Raw genomic sequence first — 21,733 nt, 5'->3', positions numbered from 1 at the left:
GTTACTGGAGGCCTCTTGCAGGGACAGGCAACCCTGAACACCGGTGTTCTCTGCCAGCCTGTTCCCTGAGTGGATCTTCTGTGGAGCACAGCAGGCCTTGCTCCAAGCAGAGCCGTCTCCTGTTGACAGACTGAGAGGCTTGGTTGAGGAGGACAGCAACAAGTCCACAAGTTTTCTGAAGGCTTTTCTGTTTGCAGAGCTGATAGTGACTACTTCACGTCTGTCATGCTTCCTAGTGGTTGGTAGTAGCAGCTTTCAGATGATTGTGGACTCCTTCATAACCAGTCCTGGTTAGCTTTCAGATAATCTCAGCCAGTCATTTCTTCAGAGATGAAGGATCCTGCATGTTTACATGGGAATTTCTCAAAAGTGGTGGTAGTTGCTCTTGAGCTACTCCTCTGTCAGTGCTCCAGTCTGTTCCCTGTCTGTAGCAAGACATTACAAGTGCTTTGAAGTTTTATGTATTTCTCTCATCCTCATCTTTGTTGCAGTGGAGGAGGCTTGTCAGCTGCCCTGTAACAAGTATCTGTGTTACAGATTACTGTGTTTCTGCATCACCTGCCACTGCATTTGTGTACCTCTCCCTTTCCATTCCCCCGTAGCCAGGGAGCTGTTGTGCTTCTGCCTCAGCAAGGTTGGTTGAGCTTTCCTAAATACAAGAAGGACCTACCCACAGTGATGTGGTTCAGAGCCAGTGCTGGTGTTCCCCTCAGTTCTTGAGGAACTGTGGGATTGTTACTGCATCACCTTCAAGGGAGGAAGGTCCCAGCTGTTTTCTAGCTTGTCTTCTGCTCTGTTGGGACAGGTGTCCTGCAGAGCAGCAGGTGCTTTGCCTTTGCACAGCGTGAAGCTTGTGCTGATTTGTGCCTCTGACTTAGGGGGAAACACATGCAAGGACTTTCTGGGCAATTTCTTTCAATATAAGTAGGCTGGTTAATTGACATCAGACCCAAGATGTTCTGTGGTTTGAAGGAGTCCTTTTCTTTCTGGCAAGGCTTTAACTTGAAGAAAAGAGTTTCATTTTCTTATGCTGGTCATGTATTATGGAAACACAGTATTCCCTCCCTGGAGAGGACTTCCTCTGTAGTAGGCTTATTATGACTATTGTAGTTATACATATCTGAAGGATCAGGTATTACTTTCCTGTACTCAGGATTACAGTGTTCTGTCTGGTTTGCTGCATGTTATGGGGGGCACTTTGGTGCAAGTGAGTACTTGGTTTTGTTGCAGTAGTAAGCAAGCTAGAGAAAAAGCAGAAATTCTTGAAGTGCAGGGAAACGCTAATACTCTTTATATAAAGCCCATCTACATCTCTGATACTTCTGGCACATGAATAATTACAGAACTTAGAGGGTTGCTTGCCATAGTTCTCAGATTCCCAAACTTTGGTCTTTTTTGCTGCACTACAGGTGTAGTCCTGCTGGAGGCAGTGACCAACACCTGGGCACAGGAATCTGTGCAGATTAAGTTCTAGAGTGAAGGAAATGGCACCTTACTAAGCAGATGCTGCGGAGGGGTTTTGCTGGCCAGTCTCGGGTGTTTGGTGCGCAACTGCTGTTACTGGTAACGGAATGAGAAATCATTTCTTAAGCTTGCTTTGTGCAAAGTGAAACTTGTGGTCATATCAATTTATCAGAGCCTGAAATTATTTCTCTAGTTGTCTGTTTGTGCTAATTTAATATGTTTAATTTTTAGGACACCTCTGCATCTTGCTTCTGCGAATGGCCATGTGAATGTTGTTACATATCTCGTAGAAAACAAGTGTAAACTAAATCTTACTGACAGTGATAACAGATCGCCGCTGATGAAGGTATTTGGAATATGTTATGCTCTTTCAAGTGGGGCTTGCCAACTAAATGAGAGGTGGCTGGTAGGATTCTTTACACAGCTCAGCGTAGAAGCATGCATCTGGTAATCAGCGTGGAATAGGCATATGTTAGCTCAGCTTTGTAGGTGCTCTTATTTTCCAGCATTGGGAAGCTGGGGCAATTGTAACAGAGTGCTGGCAGTTCTTCCTTTTTTGTGTGTTGTTCCCAGGCAGTACAGTGCCAGCAAGAAGAATGTGTAGCTATTCTGCTAGAGCACGGTGCCAACCCACATCTGGCAGATGCTGACGGCAACACTGCCCTTCACCTTGCTGTCCGATCTCCTAATACAGCTGTAGTGGGGCTGTTACTTGAGCATAATGCCAATATTGATGCTCGGAATAAGGTAAATTTTTGTATTTGTTGAAGAAGTTCTTTCAAAAAGTTGTACTAGTATTTCTCTTGTAGGGTTGTTTTTTTTACTTTTATTTTTAAATGTATTTATCTGTCCTTTCAGGAGGGAAACACTCCGCTTATTCTTGCTATCTCTGAACGTCATGAAGATATAGCAGAGTTTCTTCTGCAGAGAGGAGCTGATGTGCATGCTCGAGATCACTGTGAAAGGTGAGTGGTTTGTCAAAACTCTGCATGGGTCTCTTCAGTATTCTTTAGGTTGGATTAATCGGAGGCCTGAGAATGAGCTCTGAAAAAAAAAACAACCCAGGGAGCCACATAGCAGCTATTTCTGTGTGACTTGTGAAAGAACATCTGCACTTGGCTGTTGTCATACCTCGGTGGGTGCTTTCCTCATTGAGGATTACAAGAAGGCATTGTCTGTGGTGGCCCTTCTGGCAGGAAACATGCTGTTAACTCAGCAGCACTGCCTCGGTTTGAAAAGACATCTCCTGCATAGTGGCATAGTTTGTATGTGAGTGTTGTCTATGTGGAAGCTTTGTCTGAAGATTGAACGTTTGGTTGTTTTGACTCCCTCTTGCATTTTATGGTTGCTGTTAATATTTAATGAAAACTGCGTTTTCTTTTGCTCATTCAGTAATGAGGACAGTAGTTTTTGAGAGCAAATAGGAATAAAAATAATTACAGTGTCTGTGTCAAATGATCTACTTCATAACATATTTTTGGTGTTTCAGAACCCCACTTATGACTGCAGCATCTAGTGGACAGCTTAATTTAATAAAAGTTCTTCTTCGATATGGTGCTGATCTTTTCCATAAAGACACTAATGGATGGACAGCTGAGGATTATGCTGTTATTCATGGATATTCTAGGTAAATTTTTGACTTTATTGTTAGAATAGGTTGTCAGTTGTCAGTGTGGCTTTTGAATGTTTTCAGTAATAGCAGCACGGTTTAATGGTGTGTTGAAAGCTGTCCTGAAGCTGTGCTCAGTGGCGTCTTCTGATACATATCGTTCCCTGTGTCTAGTATTAATCTGGATGTTGAAGAAAATTTCCGCCCTGAATCGTCTGTAGATTTTAAGTTTTGACGCTAAGCTTGCACCTGCCCAATACAAACTCTAAAACATGTCTGTATCCTACAGTTACCCAGAGGTAGAACGTGGCAAACTGAAATGCATGTCAGTCCTCTCCTCAGACCAGCACCATTGTCCTTACTGACTTCCACTACAATGAGCAGGAACTACCAGCCTTTTGTTTCAGAGATCTAACATATCCCTTTTGTTAAAGTCTTAAGCAGTTTCACCCCTCTTATGGATAGCTTTGTACCTGTGCGTATCCCTTCTCTAAGGTGGTTATGTGTGCTTAACAGCTAAGCTGAAAATACTGTGCCGAGCGGGAGCTAATAGCTTCGTAGGTGTGGATATGCACCTCTAGAGTGAACATGACTGTAGTGAATATTGAAGTAGGTAGTAGTCGTGCAGTAAGTTCTGTGTGTATTACTCTCAGTGAATGCATACAAGTATATGAATTCATATGGCTGTGAATACGTGTAGGGTGGATAAGTGGCTGTTAACTGTTCTATTAAACTGTATAAGCAAGTATGTGGTTGTTTTTACCAAATATGTTTCTTCTCTTTCCCTATATAGTCTTTGTAAACAACTGGTGGAATACGCATTCTGGGGAGACAGAGACGAAGGTGGTGCACAAGGCGACACAGTACCTGGCATTCCTCACCGGGCCAGAGCTGCTGGCTTGACGTTGGGTGCACCTGCTGTGGACAGAGGAGGTAGGATCTTTAATCACGCAGGAGCTCACGAGGAAAATCACTGTGGCCTTTTCTTTAGGGGGTTTGTGTTGTCAGCGCTCACTGTGTTTGCCGTTGACTTTAGTGGAGGCATCAGGTGGGGTAGCGCAAGAAGCTTTGTGAATATGCTGACTTGTTGCTGGTTGGAGGTGCTTCTTGTCAGGGGTGAAGGCAGCTGCGGTTTGTGTGCTACGGGCCCACTTACCGGGCTGTTGCGTTCTGCCTGCCAGATTGCCCATCTGTATAGGTTTTCATACAGAGAGAGAAGGGGGACAGGGAAGGAACTAGGTGAGAGTGGTTTTGGTTTTGGGGTGTGTACTTGTACCTGTAGATGGCCATTCAGATTGTGAAAATGAATTGCAAAAGCAATAGGTTCGTCCTGAGTAGTTGTTCATCTTCCTGTAGCTGGGAAGCAACAGATGAGTTAGCAGGACCGTACATGTCTTGTTGATTTCCACTGAGTTTGTGCGGTGGTGTTTTAATATTAATAGTTTCACCTGCACTAAGCTGCCTTTAGTGAGTTGTCTTATTTCTCAGCATCAGTTACGATTGTTGCTGTGTAGGTGCTGTAGAGACATACTTAGGAAAAATTGTCTTGGAAAAGTCACTTTGTTAGAAACAATAATGCAACTTCTGTGTGTACTGTATCTTCATGGACATAGTTTGATTCCAGTAAAAATAAAAACCACTTCTACTTCCAGTAATTTTATGAAATAAACATTAAAAAGTCCATATTAACTTGTGATCCAGAAAAACAATTGAATTGCCTTGTTATCAAAAAATTAGCTCCTTCAGTGAGTTCATTTTAAATTAAAAAAACCAACTCCTTAATTTTTAAGATCCAGTCTATGCTTACGAGCTCATATAGCCCTAGAGGAATCTTAGAAAACTAATCTTTTAATATAGTACAAGACAGTTTGATCTTTACCTCTCAGGCCCTACAGTGGGAAGTTCTATCCTTTCTGGTTTTTTTAAGGGTGTTACATCAGAACTTTGTGGCAAATGGGCAGCAGACAGTGTTCAAACACAGTTTATTACTCCTTTTTTAAATATGTCATGAAATATGAGCAAAACATGGGATATTTTTTCCGAATTCACTTTTCCCAGATAGGGGAGTTTAATTTAGAGCCAAACTTTGTTCCTTTGACTTGGAATAGTTGCTTTGATCTAGTCAGAGATTTGTAAAGTTTCTTGATAGATTGAAGGAAGATGTAGAGGGTTTTTTTTTTTTATTTATTTTGTTTTTGGAAAGCGCATGGTACAGGTAGTTTAATCAAGAAAATGTTGCTTTTACCCAAACAGCACTCTGTGGCTGCCTCCTGTGCACGTAGATAATTGCTGTGGTACCACATTGTGATGACTGACAGGCCTGGGTTATGTTAAAGTATGTGGCTTGAAGAATAATACTGTTGTATATTCATTTTGGAATCACACCCTCAGGGAAATATGGCTTCTTGAACCAAGTAATTTGCTCGGTTCCTTGAAAACAGTAATACTACTAGCATAAGTCAACAATGTTACGGGAAATCCTCACTTGAAGAGGCCTAGTAAGTGTGAAGAGCATATTTATGTGGGTTAAGGACTTGGGAGGAGAAAGAGTGCACTGTGGTCTCAGACTGTTTATAGTAGGGCTTGTTTTTCTTGAGTAGTACGAATCTTTTTCTCCTTGTGCTCAGTCTCCTAGAAAATGACCCCGGCCTGTTGAGTGAGAGGGATTAGTAGCATGCAGGGAACACTTGGTGGCATTGATTCTGCAGTCTCTTGCTTGCACACACAAAGCACAGGTCCTGCATCCTGAGTCCCTTTGATAGGCTGCAGTAAAAGCTTTGAAGCCCCTGTTAGAGGAGAAGCTAGACTGATCTTGAGACAACGCAGGAATACCCACTTTGAATTCTTTGTTTTAATCTTGCTCTTCATTCCTGTTTTTCTGGGATCTTCAATGTAGTCCTTATTCCTTTTGCACTTGTTGAACATTCTTCAAAATACTCGCTTCTAGTGAGCAAGTCGGTATATTTAAGAGGTTGGCTCATGCTTATTTGAGTGTTTACTTTTTGTCAGAACATGAACCTTTTCGTTGATTACAGACAGACTTGCAAAAACCTCCAAATGAATGGCTTCCACCTCTAGCATATCGAATTTGAAGCTGGAATTTCTTTGGCAAAAAGTAATTATGCATTTTTTCTAAAAGCGAAGGTTCAGATTTCTAGTATGTCTTCAGTGGCAGCTTTTTTTAGCTGCCACACTGCATATTGGTGTATTGTTCCTTCAGCGTTTCCCTGAGTCCCTACAGAAACCATTGGTTTTTCATCATAGAGCTCTTGGAAAAGAAACAAGTGCTTCAGTGTGTTTCACATTGCTTCTTCATTTCTCGATTTTTGTAAAAAGTGATACAGGAGATATAAATCAATCTTGAGGTCCTTTTTTTAACTCTTACATGTGTATTTTCGATAGGAGTCCTCTTGCCACATCCATTCCATGTATTTGTGGTAACATCAATATAAGCAGGACTCCCTGTTGCTCTGAGGCAAATGTTATGGCCTTGTCACAAAGACATTTGGGTTGGGTAGCTGCAATAACAGAACCACACCATTCATTGACATAAAATTTTACTAAGTAGGATGGGTAGAGCAGGTGCATGGTGATTTATATTCTAAAGCTTCTGTTCCACAACATAGACACGCGTACACACACAAGCACACATGCATGACACTCACACCAGTCAGTGCACCCGTTCTGGCCCAGTTGTGGCCTGCCCTATAGCCCTGGGGGAACAGGATATTCACTCTGACTGCTTGTCATGCCTGCGTTCTGGCTGGTGGCATAGCTTCTCTATGTGAACAGTTCAGCATGGTCAAATCAATATATGCAGGGCTTTTACCTTCAGACTGAGGTAGGAGGGGGCTGTGTTTGCTTCAGGCACCATCTGACACAACTGGCTAGCATATCTCCAAAGTTTGTTGGCACCTACAGATTTTTGGGATGCTTAGAGGGATTTTAAGTGTGCCGTATGTATAAAACACTCTACAAATACGAAGGAATTGCGTTGGCAGTCAGTGCTGGGCAAGGACCAGTCAAGCTGAGAGAAATTCAAAGTTGGCAGTACAGTAAACTGCCAAGAATCTGTTTCAGTGTTTCAAAATATTGGAATATAGGTATACTACAATGGAGCAAGTAAATTAAGTTACACTGTTTGACACTGTCCCTTAAGAGTAGAGTTCTGTAGGTTGTGATAGGTTTTGCTTCTACTTCTTGTAACTGTAGAGTAGGCTGATGGTCACAGTACATTCTCCCATTGCTACAGCTTTGTTAGTGTACTGGTTAGGTTTTCCAAATTTCTGGGAATTCACATTTATTCTGGTGTCCTTGTTTGGTCTGTCCTTGACACGCCTTTCCCTAAACGGATATAGGAATGCCACAATCTCCTAGCCAGACATCAAGAACAGGAAAACCAAAGAAAGGTATTCTATACAGTAGCATTTCAACTGTGAAACATGTTATGTGATGTACAAATACTAACACACCTGTGATGTTTATTATCTTGGAGGTCTCTATTCTGATGGTTTTGGTTTTATAAATCAGGTTTGAGAGCAGGGTTTGGGCGCTTTTTGTTTGCGTGTTTTGCACGGGTCCTTTACTACTGAATTGAGTGATTGCTTTGTGTCATTAGTGATAGTAAATAATATTATTTTAAAAAAAAAAGCTCTTCTGTTACTCCAAAATTAAAATGGACTTCAATTAAAGTAGAAACAAGTGATCCCCAGATACTGCTTTTCTAGATACCATTTCTACTGTAGGGCATCAAGATCTGTCTGAAAACTATCTCATAGACTTTCTCTCTTGCTTTCCAAAGAACAATGGGAACTGTTTTTGGTCATTGCTTAAAGTTACTATACATGGAAAGCAAAAGTTCAGGTAACTTACTCAACATGATATGCCCTTTGTTTTCTTTTCCTTTTAATGATTTTGTCCAAGACCTCGGTTTGGCTGTCATCATACAAATTTATGGAAGGCCACCAATCTCCTATTTATAAGCAAGTTCGTTTTGTGATGATAGTTAACAAGAACTAATTATCGAGGAATTGAGGAATGCTGAAATGGATACGATGTGGAGGTTCTATTTGTTGTTTTTTTTCCTTTCTGTCCTGGGAATTGAAGAGGCCTTTTATTTCATCTTAGTTGTTGGTAATTGAGAGGTTTTCGCACTCTTCAGGCTGGATTCCTAGAGTTCAGATTTCTTTAGTACATCAGTGGTGTGCTAGAGTGCGCTGTCGTTGAGTTTGCAACATGTGCATCTGGGCCACGCTGCCATTCGGAGGGATCTTGACAAGCTGGGTAAATGGACTGTCAGGCCTGTCTTAACAGAATTCAACAAGGGCAGATGCGAAGTCCTGCACATGGAAAGGAACAACCGTTTGCTACAGCAGGTGCTGGAGCTGCCTGGCTGGAGAGCTGCTTTGCTGGGAATAGCCAGAGGGTCTTGGCAGAAAGTGAGCTGAGAATGAGCCAGCAGGGTGCCCTGCCGGCTGAGAAGGTTAACGGTGTCCTGGGCTGTATGAAGAGCAGCATAGCCAGGGGACTGAGGAAGGGGATTGTACGCTGCTACCTGGCAGTCCCTGGGTTGTGTCCAGCTCCCTGGGTATAATTTTGAGGCCCCAGTGCAAGAGAGAGTGGTCTTTCATCCGTGAGCGAGTTCAGTGGAGGGCCATCAAACTTTGCCAGGAGCAGGACTACTTGCCTTTTGGGAAGAGACTGGGGGAACTGGGCTTGTTCAGTGTAGAGAGGAGATGACTTTGAAGGGGACCCAGTGGCAGCTTCTAGCACGTATAAGGAGAAGACAGAGACAGGTGCCTCCCAGTGGTGGGTGACAGGAAGCAAAGGTACAAGAGGCATAAATGGAAACAAGAGGATTTCTAATGGAATGTGGGCAGCTTCACCATGGTGAGAACAGTAAAACAGAGAGGTTGTGCAGTCTCCCTCCTTGAATGGTTCAAGATCAGAGTGGAAAAAGCCCTATGCAGCCTCATCTGACCTCAGAGCTGAGTCCGCTTTGAGGAGGCGGTTGGCTGAGAGACTTGCTGAGGTCCCTTGTGACCTGATTTATCCTGTGATCCTGTGTGCAAGTTGCTTTCTTAATTGATGGAAGCTTGGAGCGTAGTATAGATTGTCCTGGTTACGCCTGTCTTGCCTGTTGACTGTCCTTTTTGGTGCAGCATAGAGAACTGCTGGGGATTTTTCTGCCTGAGGATAGGCATTAGATCTTGGTTATGCTTTTTGATGTTTTTTACCTTTTCAGGATAACCTGTAAGTGGGTAGAGCACCAGCTAGTATAGTATATAAACCAGTAAAATCTCTGTCAACAGTGTGTGCTTGTGTGTGCAGTAGGAGTACTTCAGCAGTTCATTTATTTACTGTCTTGCTAAAGCACCAGTATTTTGTTAACTGTTTATTAACGTAGCATATTCATGCTATGCTGGGCTTTTTTTAGTTTAGAGATAGTTCTTAAACTTTTAGGTATAAAAGTTCAAAGGAGATATAACTCTAGTCTTTTTTGTTTTGTCAATTCAGTGTGACTTGAAAAAGCAGTTGTTTGGAAATGCATGCATTCATTCATGCTGTCTTACATAAAGTTGACTCCCCAAAGTTTCATTCTGCTATGACATGTAGAGTTGTCCAGGTTAAATGTTTGTATGTGCTGGTTGATTTTTGGCATGCCAAATCTAATTTCAACATGTCAATTAATGTTTGAACAGCAATAGACGACTTGTCGCAAGGAGACTCAATCAGGTAAGACTTTAAACATACCCAGCACATACCTGAGGAATGATTGGAGAGACACAGTACTCATTTTGCTTTACTTTTTAAGAAGCTTGGAGAAGGAGGGGAGCGATGTCAGTTGGCATGCTTCTGAGGAAGAACTCGATTTTTCTCCCAAGGTATGGTGTACTTACAGTAAATGTCCTGTAAAAATAAGTGATCTGAAGGCAAGTTTTCTGGGGGGTTGAAAGAAACTACAGTTCTAGCCAATATTGTTTTCTCCTTAGAAGCAGTCTCTGACCTGCCAGCCTTTTTTTGTGCTGTGAGTTTTTCCTAAAAGACCTGTAGCTGTGGCAGAGCATGCAGTAGATTTGTGGTTTGAGGCAAAAGAGCCATAGGCGACGAGATAAACCACCACAGTTTTGTTTGTTCTTGGTCATTTGAGTCAGATTTTCAGTTTATAAGTTACTGATATAACCTGTTCTGTTCTTCCCCAAACACTGTTAATGTTTCCTGTAGATTTCGTGATAGAATCCTAACTGATAACGGGCACTTTTTAATGAAGATGTACTGAAAGCCTTCATCACCTCGTTCTCCTTTCCTCCTCATCAGGTTACTCAAGAGTGCTCAGCGGATGAGTTACTCAAATGGGTCATCTTTTTTTCTTCTATTGAGATAGCATTCTGTGCTTGCACGTAATCTCACACTGCATGTTTTCCCTCTTTTTTTTTTTTTTTAATGCTTAGGCAGTATTCTTTTTGTCAGCTACAAGCTCTCAGGCCTGCTTTTTTTGCTAGTGTTCTGAAGAACTATTAACTTCTGCAGTGATGTCTGGAGCATCTGTTCTGTTGCTCTGGGATTCTGCAGCGATGAGGAACCGGTGTTCTAGTTCAACCTACTCTGCAATACTGGAGATGCAAGCATGTTTAGTTTTAACATGATTTCATTTTCTTGCACTGATTTAAATTATGCATTTTTTGGCATGTTTTTGAAATGTAAGGATATTCTGGTAAGTGTACTTGCAGGGACTAATTAATGCATTAAGTCTAGGGTTCTTAACAGTTACTTCCCTTGTGCACACTTGCAAGTAAGCATCCAGAAGCTGCGATCTTAAATATAACTGAATTTAGGGAAGTACTACAAATACTAAACCCAGATTTTTTAGAACTGCTATGCATGTAACCATAGTTGTGGAAACAATTTTCAGAAGGGTGCCTGCACGGTATTTTGGGGGTGAAATACTCACTGAATTGCATATGTGAGGAGTGTTTTTGTACTTAGAAGTACGGGATGGAGCCAGCACCTGACCATTATCAAAAGGACAGCCTGATTACATTTAGCGTTCAAGATTTGATGTGAACAAAAGATTTGTTGTTGTCGTTAGTGTTTTTTTTAAAAAAAGTAATCGTTTTTGGCTTCTTTATTTACAGAAGCTGCAGAAGCCAAACTTGACATTCTTAATGAATGTTTCCCAGCAGTTCAGGAAAAACAGTAAGCTATTTGGAAAAGATTGCATAGTATACTAATATATAAATAAGATGATTTGCTAAGTAGTTTTTTTAACATTTCTTTTCCTATAGTAAATGAGAAAAGTAGCATTTTGAAAACACAGCACTTGGTCACTTCAGAAAACATAAGTCATGTTGTTAAAATGAAGCTATTAATCCCCTCCTAAGCCTTTGTCCCTGGCCAAGTCCTTCCTCCATCCTGCCCATCCTTGACTTGGTTCCTTTTCCAGACGTTCCCAGATTACTCCATTAATCTGGTAACATGCCTGTTGCCATTTCCATAACTCCTTTTGTTGTTTTGACATAACTGCCATGTCTCCAAAGACGGTGAATAATGAAGTATCTTGCAAGTCGGTACCAAAGCAAACTGTCTTTCAAAATCTAAATAATTTGCAAGATAAACAAGAAAGTTGGAACAAGAAAAGCATGATTGGGGTGAAGTTTCACAGAAATGATGACTCCCTTTTTGCAGAATCTAAGATGACAAACTGGAAAAAAGAGACACCTCAGCTTCTCTCAGATAGTTGTGGTCTTAAGGAGAAAAAGTCAAGCTTCAGTAATGGCTTTGAAAGTGATAATAGTTCTTTGTCAGCAGGAAAAAACCCAAGGCTTGAAAGTCAAAGACCAAACTTTGACTTTCTTGAACATGTGGATGATGAAGATACAGAAGAAGAGCAATATGAAGTAGATAATAAAGTCTGTGAAGCACTGAAACAAGAAGGTGAAAACTTGTGCTTGAATAGGCATGAAGAAAATGTAAGAGCAGCATTTCACTCAAGCACCAAAGTAAGTTATATAAGGATGATTCAATCACAAAGGTATTTTCTAAGGGTAATAAAGGTAAGAACCAAAAGGTAAACTGGATTTCTGTTAATACTTCACGTATATCCATCTTTTGATCTTCCTTTTTTTATATTAGAAAATGCCTTTACTCCTAGCCAAAGCAGTTTCTTAGGTATAAGAATAGTGTTGGGCAGTATTTTCAATATTTTTTTTATTGGTTGCAGTGGTTTTGCAGGAAAACAAATAGGCAGTATAATTTTTCTGAAATAAATTCATTTTTTCTCAGTTGTATGTACAGTTTTTATCTGTCAAGATTTATTGCCATTTAGTAAAATACCTGGTGTGATGGCTGAAAGTGAGGAACCAAAAAGTTTGAGTAAGATTGAGAGCAGGAAGTTAGTGATTTTCCTGGAGCAAAGTAGAGGAAGAAGAGCGTGTTCCGGTACGATGTACTGAAATGAAAGCTAGAGTTAGGCTGACATGAAGAATTGCTTCTCCGGAGCTTTGCAGAACCAGGGGTGAGACTTAGGGCTAATGTCATTGCTGTCTACTCATAGAGTCCCATGGAAAAACTGAAGGCATTGTAAAACAAAGCTCAACAAAGTTTCCCTGTTGTCTTACACAGGAAAAGCATTTTTAAAGTTGTCGATGGATGGCTAAGAAGGTGCTTGTTTCTGCTATTTCCAGCTGTTTGGTCAATATCTTTTAGGAAAAATCACCTGAACGGGAAGAAGAGGAGAAGGAGCAGGAAAAGGAAAACACTGGTGAAGAGCTACGAACTGCAGTTGTTGAGGGTGTGAAAAACTCTATTTGTAATGATAGCCATCAAATCCACAGTGCTTCCAAAGACGACACTGGTGAGAGGAGTTAGTGAATACTGATCCCAGTTCTTCCTCTATAAATATTAATGCACAGTAAATGAACTGAAATGGTGATTGACTTCTGAAACAGTAAGTTTTTCCCTTGCCTGTGAACCTTAGTGAGCATTGGCAAGGAGGAAAGTAGCTTTTGTTCCTTTTCATTCATTCCTGAAGAACAAATTGTGGCCTTGGATTCCAAACGATGCTACATGGAGCAGGTGTCATTCTTGGTTTTGTTGCTGTGTTCTCCCTGAAGCGATCAGAACAAAACGCACAGTTGAAAAAGAGGAGGATTAGAGAGTCTTGGGTGTGACAGTAGTATTCCCCTTTCTGGCCGGTACTGTCAGACTGAAAAGTTGTGATTGCTCTTGGCTGAAGCCTGGGAAAGATTTGAGTCCATCTGAGAGAAAGCTGTTCTGTTCCAGTGCCTCACCTTGTCCAGTTTTAAAACGTAGAAAGTCTCTCCAGTGCCACGCTTGAGTGTGCTCGAAAGCATTGCCCTGTCAGTCAGGGCTGAGCACTCTGGTACTCACCTCAGGTCTTGGAGCAGGAGGAGAAGGCACACTTTCCACTGTGTGTCTCCAGAGAGTAGAGTGGTGTGGTAGATGTTACCAGAGCGTGTGTAGCTGCTGATCAAATGCTACAGAGCGGGCCTGGCAGAACCTGCTGTATTCCAGGTGTTGTGCCTATACATGCTCTTCTGTCTGTGCATTTTGCCATAAGCCTGCATTTGGCACAGTGTGAGTAGTCCTAGCTGAGGCTGGAACCAGCAGTTCCCCTCTGCTAGGACGGGTGCCCTCACTGGTCTCTAGCTCCTTTCCCGGTTTTTGTGTGCATGTCTCCACAAGAGCGAATCCTGAATCAGTTTTACCTAACGGACTAGCTTAAAAGAGAGAAATGAAGATAGTTTAATCTGGCCAGGAACCTACTGAGACTGAGCCTTGCGTGTGCCTAGTAGAGAAGAGATTCGGATGTTAGCCCCCTGAGATAGAGACAAGTTGTGTGTTTGGGGTGAGATTTTGGGAGGTGAGCCTCTCCTCTTTTTCAATGGCAAAGCTTAGGTGTCTACCTTCTGGGAAGGTGCAGGGTAAAAACTGCTAGTCAAGGAAGGTCTTTTCTGGTAGTGCTACAAAAGGAGCATTGTTTCTTGGTGATTTTAGCGTGAAGATGTGTCGGGTAGTGTTTCTATGGTACTTCTTGTACAGTGGATAGTGGTAGTCAGTGGAAAATTCTGGAGCTGTGGATTGGAGAGCAGGTGACCTAGAACACTATGCCACAGGGCTGCAGCATGCTGGAGCCTCTTCCTGAGCGTGACACAACCCCGTGTTCAGTGCTGCTTGTAGCTGTGTCAGCTGTTGTGCATAGCCATCTCCTGCTGGAGAGGAGGCAAGAGAGGTGGCGATCCAAAGGAAGTACCGTGGTATGTTGTGTGCTGGGTGTGAAGAAACCCTTGAATTCAACACTCACTGCTTAGTTTGTCCTCAGCAACAGAACCGCTGTGCATCTTTTGGGCGCAGGGGTGATGGGGAAAAGCAGAGTGAAATAGAAGGGCTCAGTGTCTCACCTCTTACTGCCTTTGTAGGTGCCCTGACTGCGGTGGGAGCAGAGGAAGAGGAAGGTGCTGAATCTCCCTGGGATTCTGAGGTATTTCCCGTGAAGGACACCGGGGTTCCCAGTGGGGCGGGGGTGGGGAGCGAGATCCAGAAGCACTCGGAGCTTGGGCCCTGCCGCGGCTGAGGCTTATTTCCCCTTCTCCTGGTTCTGCTGTATGTTTGTAACTGGGGGCCCTTGAAATACTTGTGCTGTGTGCTAGCTGTTCAGCGAGGCTTGGGGTGAAGGTAGGTCGAGCTAATGATTTGGGTCTCATGGCAGCTGGCCCTTGGAGTTGGGTTTCTGGTACAGTATTGCGGCAGTGAAGTTTCTTGCTGCTTAAAATAGTCTGAGCTCCTCACGGGGGCTGGCGGGATTGTTGCTTTTTCACCACACAACTCTATTCCGCTGACGTGTTCAGTGGTTGCCCTTAGGGTCTGCAGCCTAGATGATGAGCTGCTTTGGGAAAGAGCCTTTCTACCGTTTTGGCCCTTTTTGAGAGTAGCGTTCAACAGAAATACCACACGTGCTGGCTGTGTTTGCCCTTTTAGTTCTTCCTGTCTGTGGGAATGGGTTAGAAGAAAGCGGGCAGAGTCTGTAGCTTACGCCCTCTGACTTCTCTTGTGAGGAAGAAGGAACTCTTCCCCACCCGCTTCTTAAAAATACAAGGCTAAAACGCTGCTGGGTTGTTTTGGGTTTGTTTTTTTTTTGTAGCCTTGGTTTCTGTAAGCTTTGTCTTGCTTGTCTTTGTTCAGCCCAAAAAGTCTTTGTTCAGCCCTTGCAACTGGGAGTAGCAATGTGTTCGCTCCCCACTGCAGGACGTGTGCCTGGGGAACGTCAGCACAAATTTGAGTATCGGGTACCAGTTCAGTCCGAAAGTTGGGTCCCCCCCAGACCTGCAGTTACGGGTTGGCAACCCACAACTCGAGTTACCGTGTTAATTCTCCCTTGCGGCTGTGCAGTTTGCCAGCGTGACAGACTAGTTTAGATGAGTTGTGAGGTTTTTGCCTAAGATCTGAAAACACACAAGTCTGCTGTGATTTTCCAATATACTGTGTCTTGACGTGCCCTTTCCAAGGGGCTGATCAAAGGCTTTTGTGATTCTGTGCTGTGCAAGTTGGCTTAGCAGGAACATTTTGCGTAGAAATGAGTTGAGAATTTGTACCGATGCTCACGCCCGTGTTTTATGCTCTACAGACGGATTCTGAAAGTCCGGAAGAAGGATCACCTGGTGTGTTGCTTCCAGCTGCAGACAGACACGGAGCGCGCTCACGGATTGTTTCAGGGGAGCGCCACACCGGTAACTTCCTGGTGGACTAAATGTTTGTCTGTAAACACGTACAGGCTGAAGTGAGCTTTTATCGATGTCTGCCTTAGGAATGCACTTACGGTGTGGGTGCGCGCTATAGCAATGAAGTGCTTAGTATTTGTTAATTAACACCAGCTGTCACGGCGCTTGCTGGCAAGTTGTAAAGGAAGTTACCTTGTTTGCGTTACGTGTGCCCTTTGGATGTGTTTGTATCTCTTTGGGTTCGGGTTCTTGTGGCATAGTGCTGAAAGTGTATGTGGTTTAGGGCTGACCTGTCTGAACACCTGGACATTCTTGGATGATAACGTAGCAGAAGAAAGCTATGATCTGGCCAAGCACTTTTCCCCCGTCTTAATTTTTGATACCTTACTGTTACGCTTTGCCTAGGAGCTAAAACGTGACTGAAAGTTCAGGGTTTGTTGTGAAGGGCTTCTGCCTGTAGTTTGCGACGCTGTCTCTTGAGCATCTGGAGTGTAGAATGGCAGGGAAGTTTTGCTGTTGGCGTAGAACTCTCATCTGAAGGATTTCTCCTTTACTAAACGGTCAGTCCTGCTTGTAGTGTAAGTACAATAGAATAGCTGAAGAAGCGAATCCAGTTTTAGTTTAGTAAGCTGGAAGCAAAACTTTAAAAGCTCCTGGGAGCTTGTAAATCCCCTTGCTGAGTAGTTGTCGTGCTTTGTATGATTCTACTGAGAGAAGTTTAAAATCGGTGTAAAAAGGAGGTAAAAGGTGATTACGCTAATCTTTCTAAGGTTTTTCTATACTGCTAGACCACCAAGTTTACTGAAATCAAATGCTGTTTGCTTTTTAACCGTTTTTGTAAACATGAAAATAATGCTGTGGAGCCATTCTTAGTAACATTTCATGCACTTCTTTCATGAGAGGACTCAAACTGTAAGATGACTAAAGCAGAGGACTTGAGAAATATAGGTGGGCCAGTAGATTGTGTGGGTTTGTAAATGATTTCCATGTTGGACAAAAATTTTTTAAAAATTACATATTTGGAACTGTGCTATAAATGCAGATTACAACCAATTGTAATGGGTTGTTTTTTTTCCTTTCCACACAAGCTGGACCCGAACAACCTGATAAGAACTAGTTTGCTTCTACCTCATTGAATGATGTGTATGAGGTGTCTGTGTCTGCACCCACGTTTCCTCTGTCCCATCGATGGAAAGGAAAACACTCCTCAACATTAAACACTTGTAGGATAATCGCAGTCGTAGTGCTGCTGGACTGTTTTACGGTAGTTCGTTACAGCAGACCAGCTTTGGCTTTTGAAATAATCTTTGTAGAAGGCAGGGTTCAGCTCCTCAAAAGAAGTATTTTGATCTTGTTGTGCTAACAAGCATGTCCTTACTGCTTCCTATGGCTTGTCCTAGTTCTGTGAGTATTGTTTCTTAAATCCAAGGCGCACGATGGGAAGCGTGCATTGTCCATTTCTTGTATACTGATACAAATGCTGGATGTTGAAGTAGATTGAATGTTAAGTATCGCAGTCTCGATGGAATAAAGCTTGCGAGTAATACTTAGTTGTAGAAACTGCTGATGTTGAATGGAGTGAAAGGTGCCTTCAATTAAATGAAATAACACTTTCCAAAACATTTTTTACCTCCAGGCATTTTGGAGAACCCCGACAATTCCCAGGTAAGTATTTGTTCGTGTCAGACTGACTACTTGTCCTGCTCGTTAAATATTATGTAGTTACTTCAAGTCTGAATTTTTTTTTTCTTTTTTTTTTTTTTTTTTTTTTTTTTTTTGTCATTGGATTGTCTTTCATAGCTGAAGACCCCTGAATCTGTTTTGGAAATGAATGAAACCTCTCCTAAAAAAATGCAGCAGAAATCAGGTAATGTTCACGGCATGTAGTTCTGGGTTTAGCTTTGTAATCTTTCTAGATGGGAGTATTTAATAAAGCATCTGATTGATTTGTTTTGCGGATCTGTTGGAGGAATTTGGTTTAGGACACGCAGAAGATATTGAAGGTGTTCATAACAATCTCTTTGTAGTGTTCTTTTATGAACAGACCCATTGTACTTGCAATTTTCTTTCTAATACGAAATGAATGGCTCTAGCAAGGCATCCCGGGAGCAGAAGGTGTACTGAAATAATCCTCGGTGTATGTGTTTGCTCCCTCCTCTAGTCTGCTGTTCAGCACTGTCCATACCCTTCCGTGATGTACGCTTCCTACACCGTACTTGCTGTCATCTCCCCTTTTCAGGCAGTCCTGAAGTCTGCTTTTCTTTCCGTGGCTCACACACCCCCCCCCTTCCTGATTGTCTTGGTCCTTTGAGCATGTGCTGTGGCTGATTCCAGGCTAGGGATCTGTAGGCTAGGCTGTCCAGGAGCTGCCCGTGAGCCACAAAGGGTAATTCTTGGGCTCGTGCCGTAGCTGTAGTTTTCAGGAAATATTACTTGCCTGGCTTTATCTCTACCTGCCTGGCAGTTGTTTTGAAACATGTACAAACACGTTCCTCTGAGGCTTCCCTCTCTTGTTTCATGGAAAATGACCAGCAGGCTCAGAGGCAGGGGAGGGAGGTGAGGAAGAGAGACAAGATGGGAGGAAATTAGTGTCAGCGTGTTGTCAGGAATTCTTTTTTCTTTGGAAACAAGGCTAAAGTTGAGGCGGCTAGCTGGTCGGCTATGTATTGGAGAGAGGATATGTAACCTTAATGGGTTTTTTTTGTTTCTTTGTTCTGAGGTTTATTGATTTGTATAGTTGATAATTTGTGTTGTATTTTGTATTAATCACACTTGTTAATCGGATGAGAAACAATTTGCCATTCAGGTTTTAGAGTTTCTACAACTGTCTATTGACAATATAAACCAGAGAGAGGTGAACAGATATGCAGAAAAGTAAGCGGACTTGGAACTATTTGTGTTCTATACTTAGAAGTTACAAGTTCTTTGGCATCTTTGCTTTAGGCGAAGAAAAAAAACAGTATTGTTGTTCTTTTGACAATAATAGAGATGAAACTTCTCTCTAGGAGATGTATCTTCCTCCTTCTCCTCTCGCTCTTCTCCCTCTCCTGTATTTGCAATGGGTAAGCAACAGGTCCTCTCTTGCCCTTTATTTTGCAGTGACAGTGTTCTGGTAAGACACACAAATACTTGTTAGAGGTTGTTCGGTTAAAACTTGAGTTTTGGTTATGTCTGTATTCCACGGTAATGTGAAGTGTAGCCCCACAACGGACCAGTATGTTACGATATTACAAACACAGAAAGGTTGCCTTTTCGTGGCTCATTTCATGTCGGCTGTTTTTCCTGTGTGGCTTTATTCACCTGCGTCATGCTGGTTTTTAGCCATATGTTACCTTGAAGGTCGGGTGCTAAGAAGTAGGTGTAGATGTAAAAATTTCTTTCTTTCAAACAGTTTATGTTTGGATTTGGGTTTAAGGAATTTAGGTTGCTTCAGCAAAGCATCATGATTCCTGCAGCGCAAATATTTCTGACTCTAAAAGGGTTGAAATGCCATCCTTGACAACTTGATTTCATAAATCTGGAGAACAGGTACAGTATCTTTCACAATTAAATGTTCAGTGAGAGCTGGAATTTCCCATCCTATTTACTTTGTTACTGTTGCATAGTAATACATCCTTAAAATCTATTTTTGAGGCAAAGTAGTGGTGTTCTCGTGTTTTCTGCATAGAAGAGTAGCTGCTGTCCACTGCAATCTGCCAAAAGTCATTATGTAAGACAATTTATGAGGAGGGAAGTCTCAGAATAGAGTGGAGAGGTGAGGACTAATTGGAAAGAACTAAGATGACCAGAAGTCATTTTTCAATGCTAGCTAGAGAGCAGACCAGAGTAAAAGGTGGGGGATTTGCATCTTTTTGTATGCGCTGCACTGCTGGCATCCGTTAATAAAAATGCATGGTAGCAATAAATGACAGGCAAAAATACTGGAATCTGGTTTACCCTGTGAATTTTTTATATACGTTTTTTTGAATGGTGGGCTCTTCAGAAGCCTTGGAGTAGGGTTCTGCCAGTGTTTTAACTAAGACTTTCTCCCTGTGCTAAAAGTGAAGAACTCTTGACAGTGAGGAGTCCTCCTCTTTCACAGTGTTGACAGAAGCCAATAGAAGCCAGTGTTGGCAGAAAATAGACTCGTGAATTACTGCTCCAAGGAAAGAAGAAATTTTACTTGCAACAGCTAATGGGAGAAGTCCTTATCTTTTTAGTTTATGTTTTTGAGTTATTTTTCCAGTGGTTGGAAAAATAATTAACTGACTAGGGTTACCGACACGATGAGAACTGGAATTTTGCAGATAGAAGAACACTGTAGCCTTTCATCTTTCCTGCTTCTTCCTTGTTCTGTACCCATCATACAGAAATGTCAAGATTGATTAAACCCTGTGGAAAAGGATTCTTAGGGGCTCCAATGTTGTTAAAATCTTACCTAAAAAGGGAGACTTCAGGCTCAAATAGCTGCTGCTGAACACTTTCCTGTTGACCGTGACGGGCAAGGCTGAAGAGGAGTTAAGGGTTGCTTTTCATTCTAGCAGCATGGCGCCTAATTTTGAAGTGACTGCACTCTGAAACAGAATCCAGAAGACGAAGACACCTACGTACTCTGAACAGAGAATGTGACTTGCATCCTTAGAAGGCCCGTACAAAACAAAACCCTGGGTGCTCGCAGGTCTGCTTTTATCCAGCTTTCAGGCAGATACAGTTGACCAGAAAAGCTGGTCATTCAGCCTGTGCTGTGCACAGGGGAGGTGTCACAGCTCTCCTGCATCCACATCTAAGTCTTATCTTCTAAGCAAAATTGTGGTGTCCATGTTACATGATGGGAGTGATGGCGCGTATCAAATTGCATGGTAGGAAGCTGCCTGCATTTTTCTGTTTGTGACCTGAGTGAACATTGGTGAAGTGACAGAAGAAGTCTGGTAAGCGTACCTTCATGGAAGGAGAGTAGGAGCAGCCCCGTCTGTCTGACCGACTGACCACCCGCTGCTGTACGTGGGTGGAGAGGCTTCTAGGAGTAGCACGTAGACAATGAAAGTTTGTAAAAGGAGTCGCCTACAGGAGAAAATGCCAAAAGCGAGGCTGGCCCTGTGATTCATCAATAGTAGACCCTTTTGTATTTTTATGATGTTCCGGATTTTCTTCCTGTCTTGCTCGCTTTTCTTGTGCGAAGAATGTTGCGTCCCTCTCTAGCAGCAAAGCTTTGTGCATAGCCATCTCCTGCTGGAGAGGAGGCAAGAGAGGTGGCGATCCAAAGGAAGTACCGTGGTCTGTTGTGTGCTGGGTGTGAAGAAACCCTTGAATTCAACACTCACTGCTTAGTTTTTCCTCAGCAACAGAACCGCTGTGCATCTTTTGGGCGCAGGGGTGATGGGGAAAAGCAGAGTGAAATAGAAGGGCTCAGTGTCTCACCTCTTACTGCCTTTGTAGGTGCCCTGACTGCGGTGGGAGCAGAGGAAGAGGAAGGTGCTGAATCTCCCTGGGATTCTGAGGTATTTCCCGTGAAGGACACCGGGGTTCCCAGTGGGGCGGGGGTGGGGAGCGAGATCCAGAAGCACTCGGAGCTTGGGCCCTGCCGCGGCTGAGGCTTATTTCCCCTTCTCCTGGTTCTGCTGTATGTTTGTAACTGGGGGCCCTTGAAATACTTGTGCTGTGTGCTAGCTGTTCAGCGAGGCTTGGGGTGAAGGTAGGTCGAGCTAATGATTTGGGTCTCATGGCAGCTGGCCCTTGGAGTTGGGTTTCTGGTACAGTATTGCGGCAGTGAAGTTTCTTGCTGCTTAAAATAGTCTGAGCTCCTCACGGGGGCTGGCGGGATTGTTGCTTTTTCACCACACAACTCTATTCCGCTGACGTGTTCAGTGGTTGCCCTTAGGGTCTGCAGCCTAGATGATGAGCTGCTTTGGGAAAGAGCCTTTCTACCGTTTTGGCCCTTTTTGAG

The 21,733-nt window shown here is 42.8% G+C and overlaps 2 protein-coding genes across 2 annotated transcripts in view; both read left to right on the top strand.

The window, feature by feature from the left end:
* The first annotated feature begins 3,305 nt into the window (after positions 1 to 3,305).
* On the top strand, positions 3,306 to 11,647 carry LOC308057509 (uncharacterized protein). Its single transcript, XM_080411592.1, has 5 exons — positions 3,306 to 4,006; positions 9,775 to 9,808; positions 9,888 to 9,957; positions 10,391 to 10,429; positions 11,209 to 11,647. Exons 1-5 carry the CDS (start codon positions 3,754 to 3,756, stop codon positions 11,302 to 11,304), a joined length of 492 nt encoding a protein of 163 aa, XP_080267718.1. The 5' UTR covers positions 3,306 to 3,753; the 3' UTR covers positions 11,305 to 11,647.
* LOC308057508 (uncharacterized protein) overlaps positions 11,557 to 21,733 on the top strand; it is a gene marked incomplete at its 5' end in the record, with an annotated part of 39,497 nt that continues 29,320 nt past the window's right edge. Inside the window, 4 exon segments of the mRNA XM_080411591.1 lie at positions 11,557 to 12,140; positions 13,104 to 13,236; positions 15,717 to 15,819; positions 17,447 to 17,475. Of these exon segments, the coding sequence (XP_080267717.1) occupies positions 11,557 to 12,140; positions 13,104 to 13,236; positions 15,717 to 15,819; positions 17,447 to 17,475 (849 nt within the window).

The sequence above is a fragment of the Falco punctatus genome (genome assembly GCF_963210335.1).
Source record: "Falco punctatus genome assembly, contig: scaffold_62, whole genome shotgun sequence".
Taxonomy (NCBI): domain Eukaryota; kingdom Metazoa; phylum Chordata; class Aves; order Falconiformes; family Falconidae; genus Falco; species Falco punctatus.
This window is presented reverse-complemented; position numbering and strand designations above follow the sequence as displayed.

Bases quoted from the DNA above. Each gene is read 5' to 3' on its own strand.
- LOC308057509 (XM_080411592.1), top strand. From the start codon at position 3,754: ATGGCTGTGAATACGTGTAGGGTGGATAAGTGGCTGTTAACTGTTCTA. The intron at 4,007-9,774 runs GTAGGATCTTTA...ATGTTTGAACAG, and splicing joins ACCTGCTGTGGACAGAGGAG to CAATAGACGACTTGTCGCAA. The intron at 10,430-11,208 runs GTCATCTTTTTT...CTTTATTTACAG, and splicing joins CGGATGAGTTACTCAAATGG to AAGCTGCAGAAGCCAAACTT.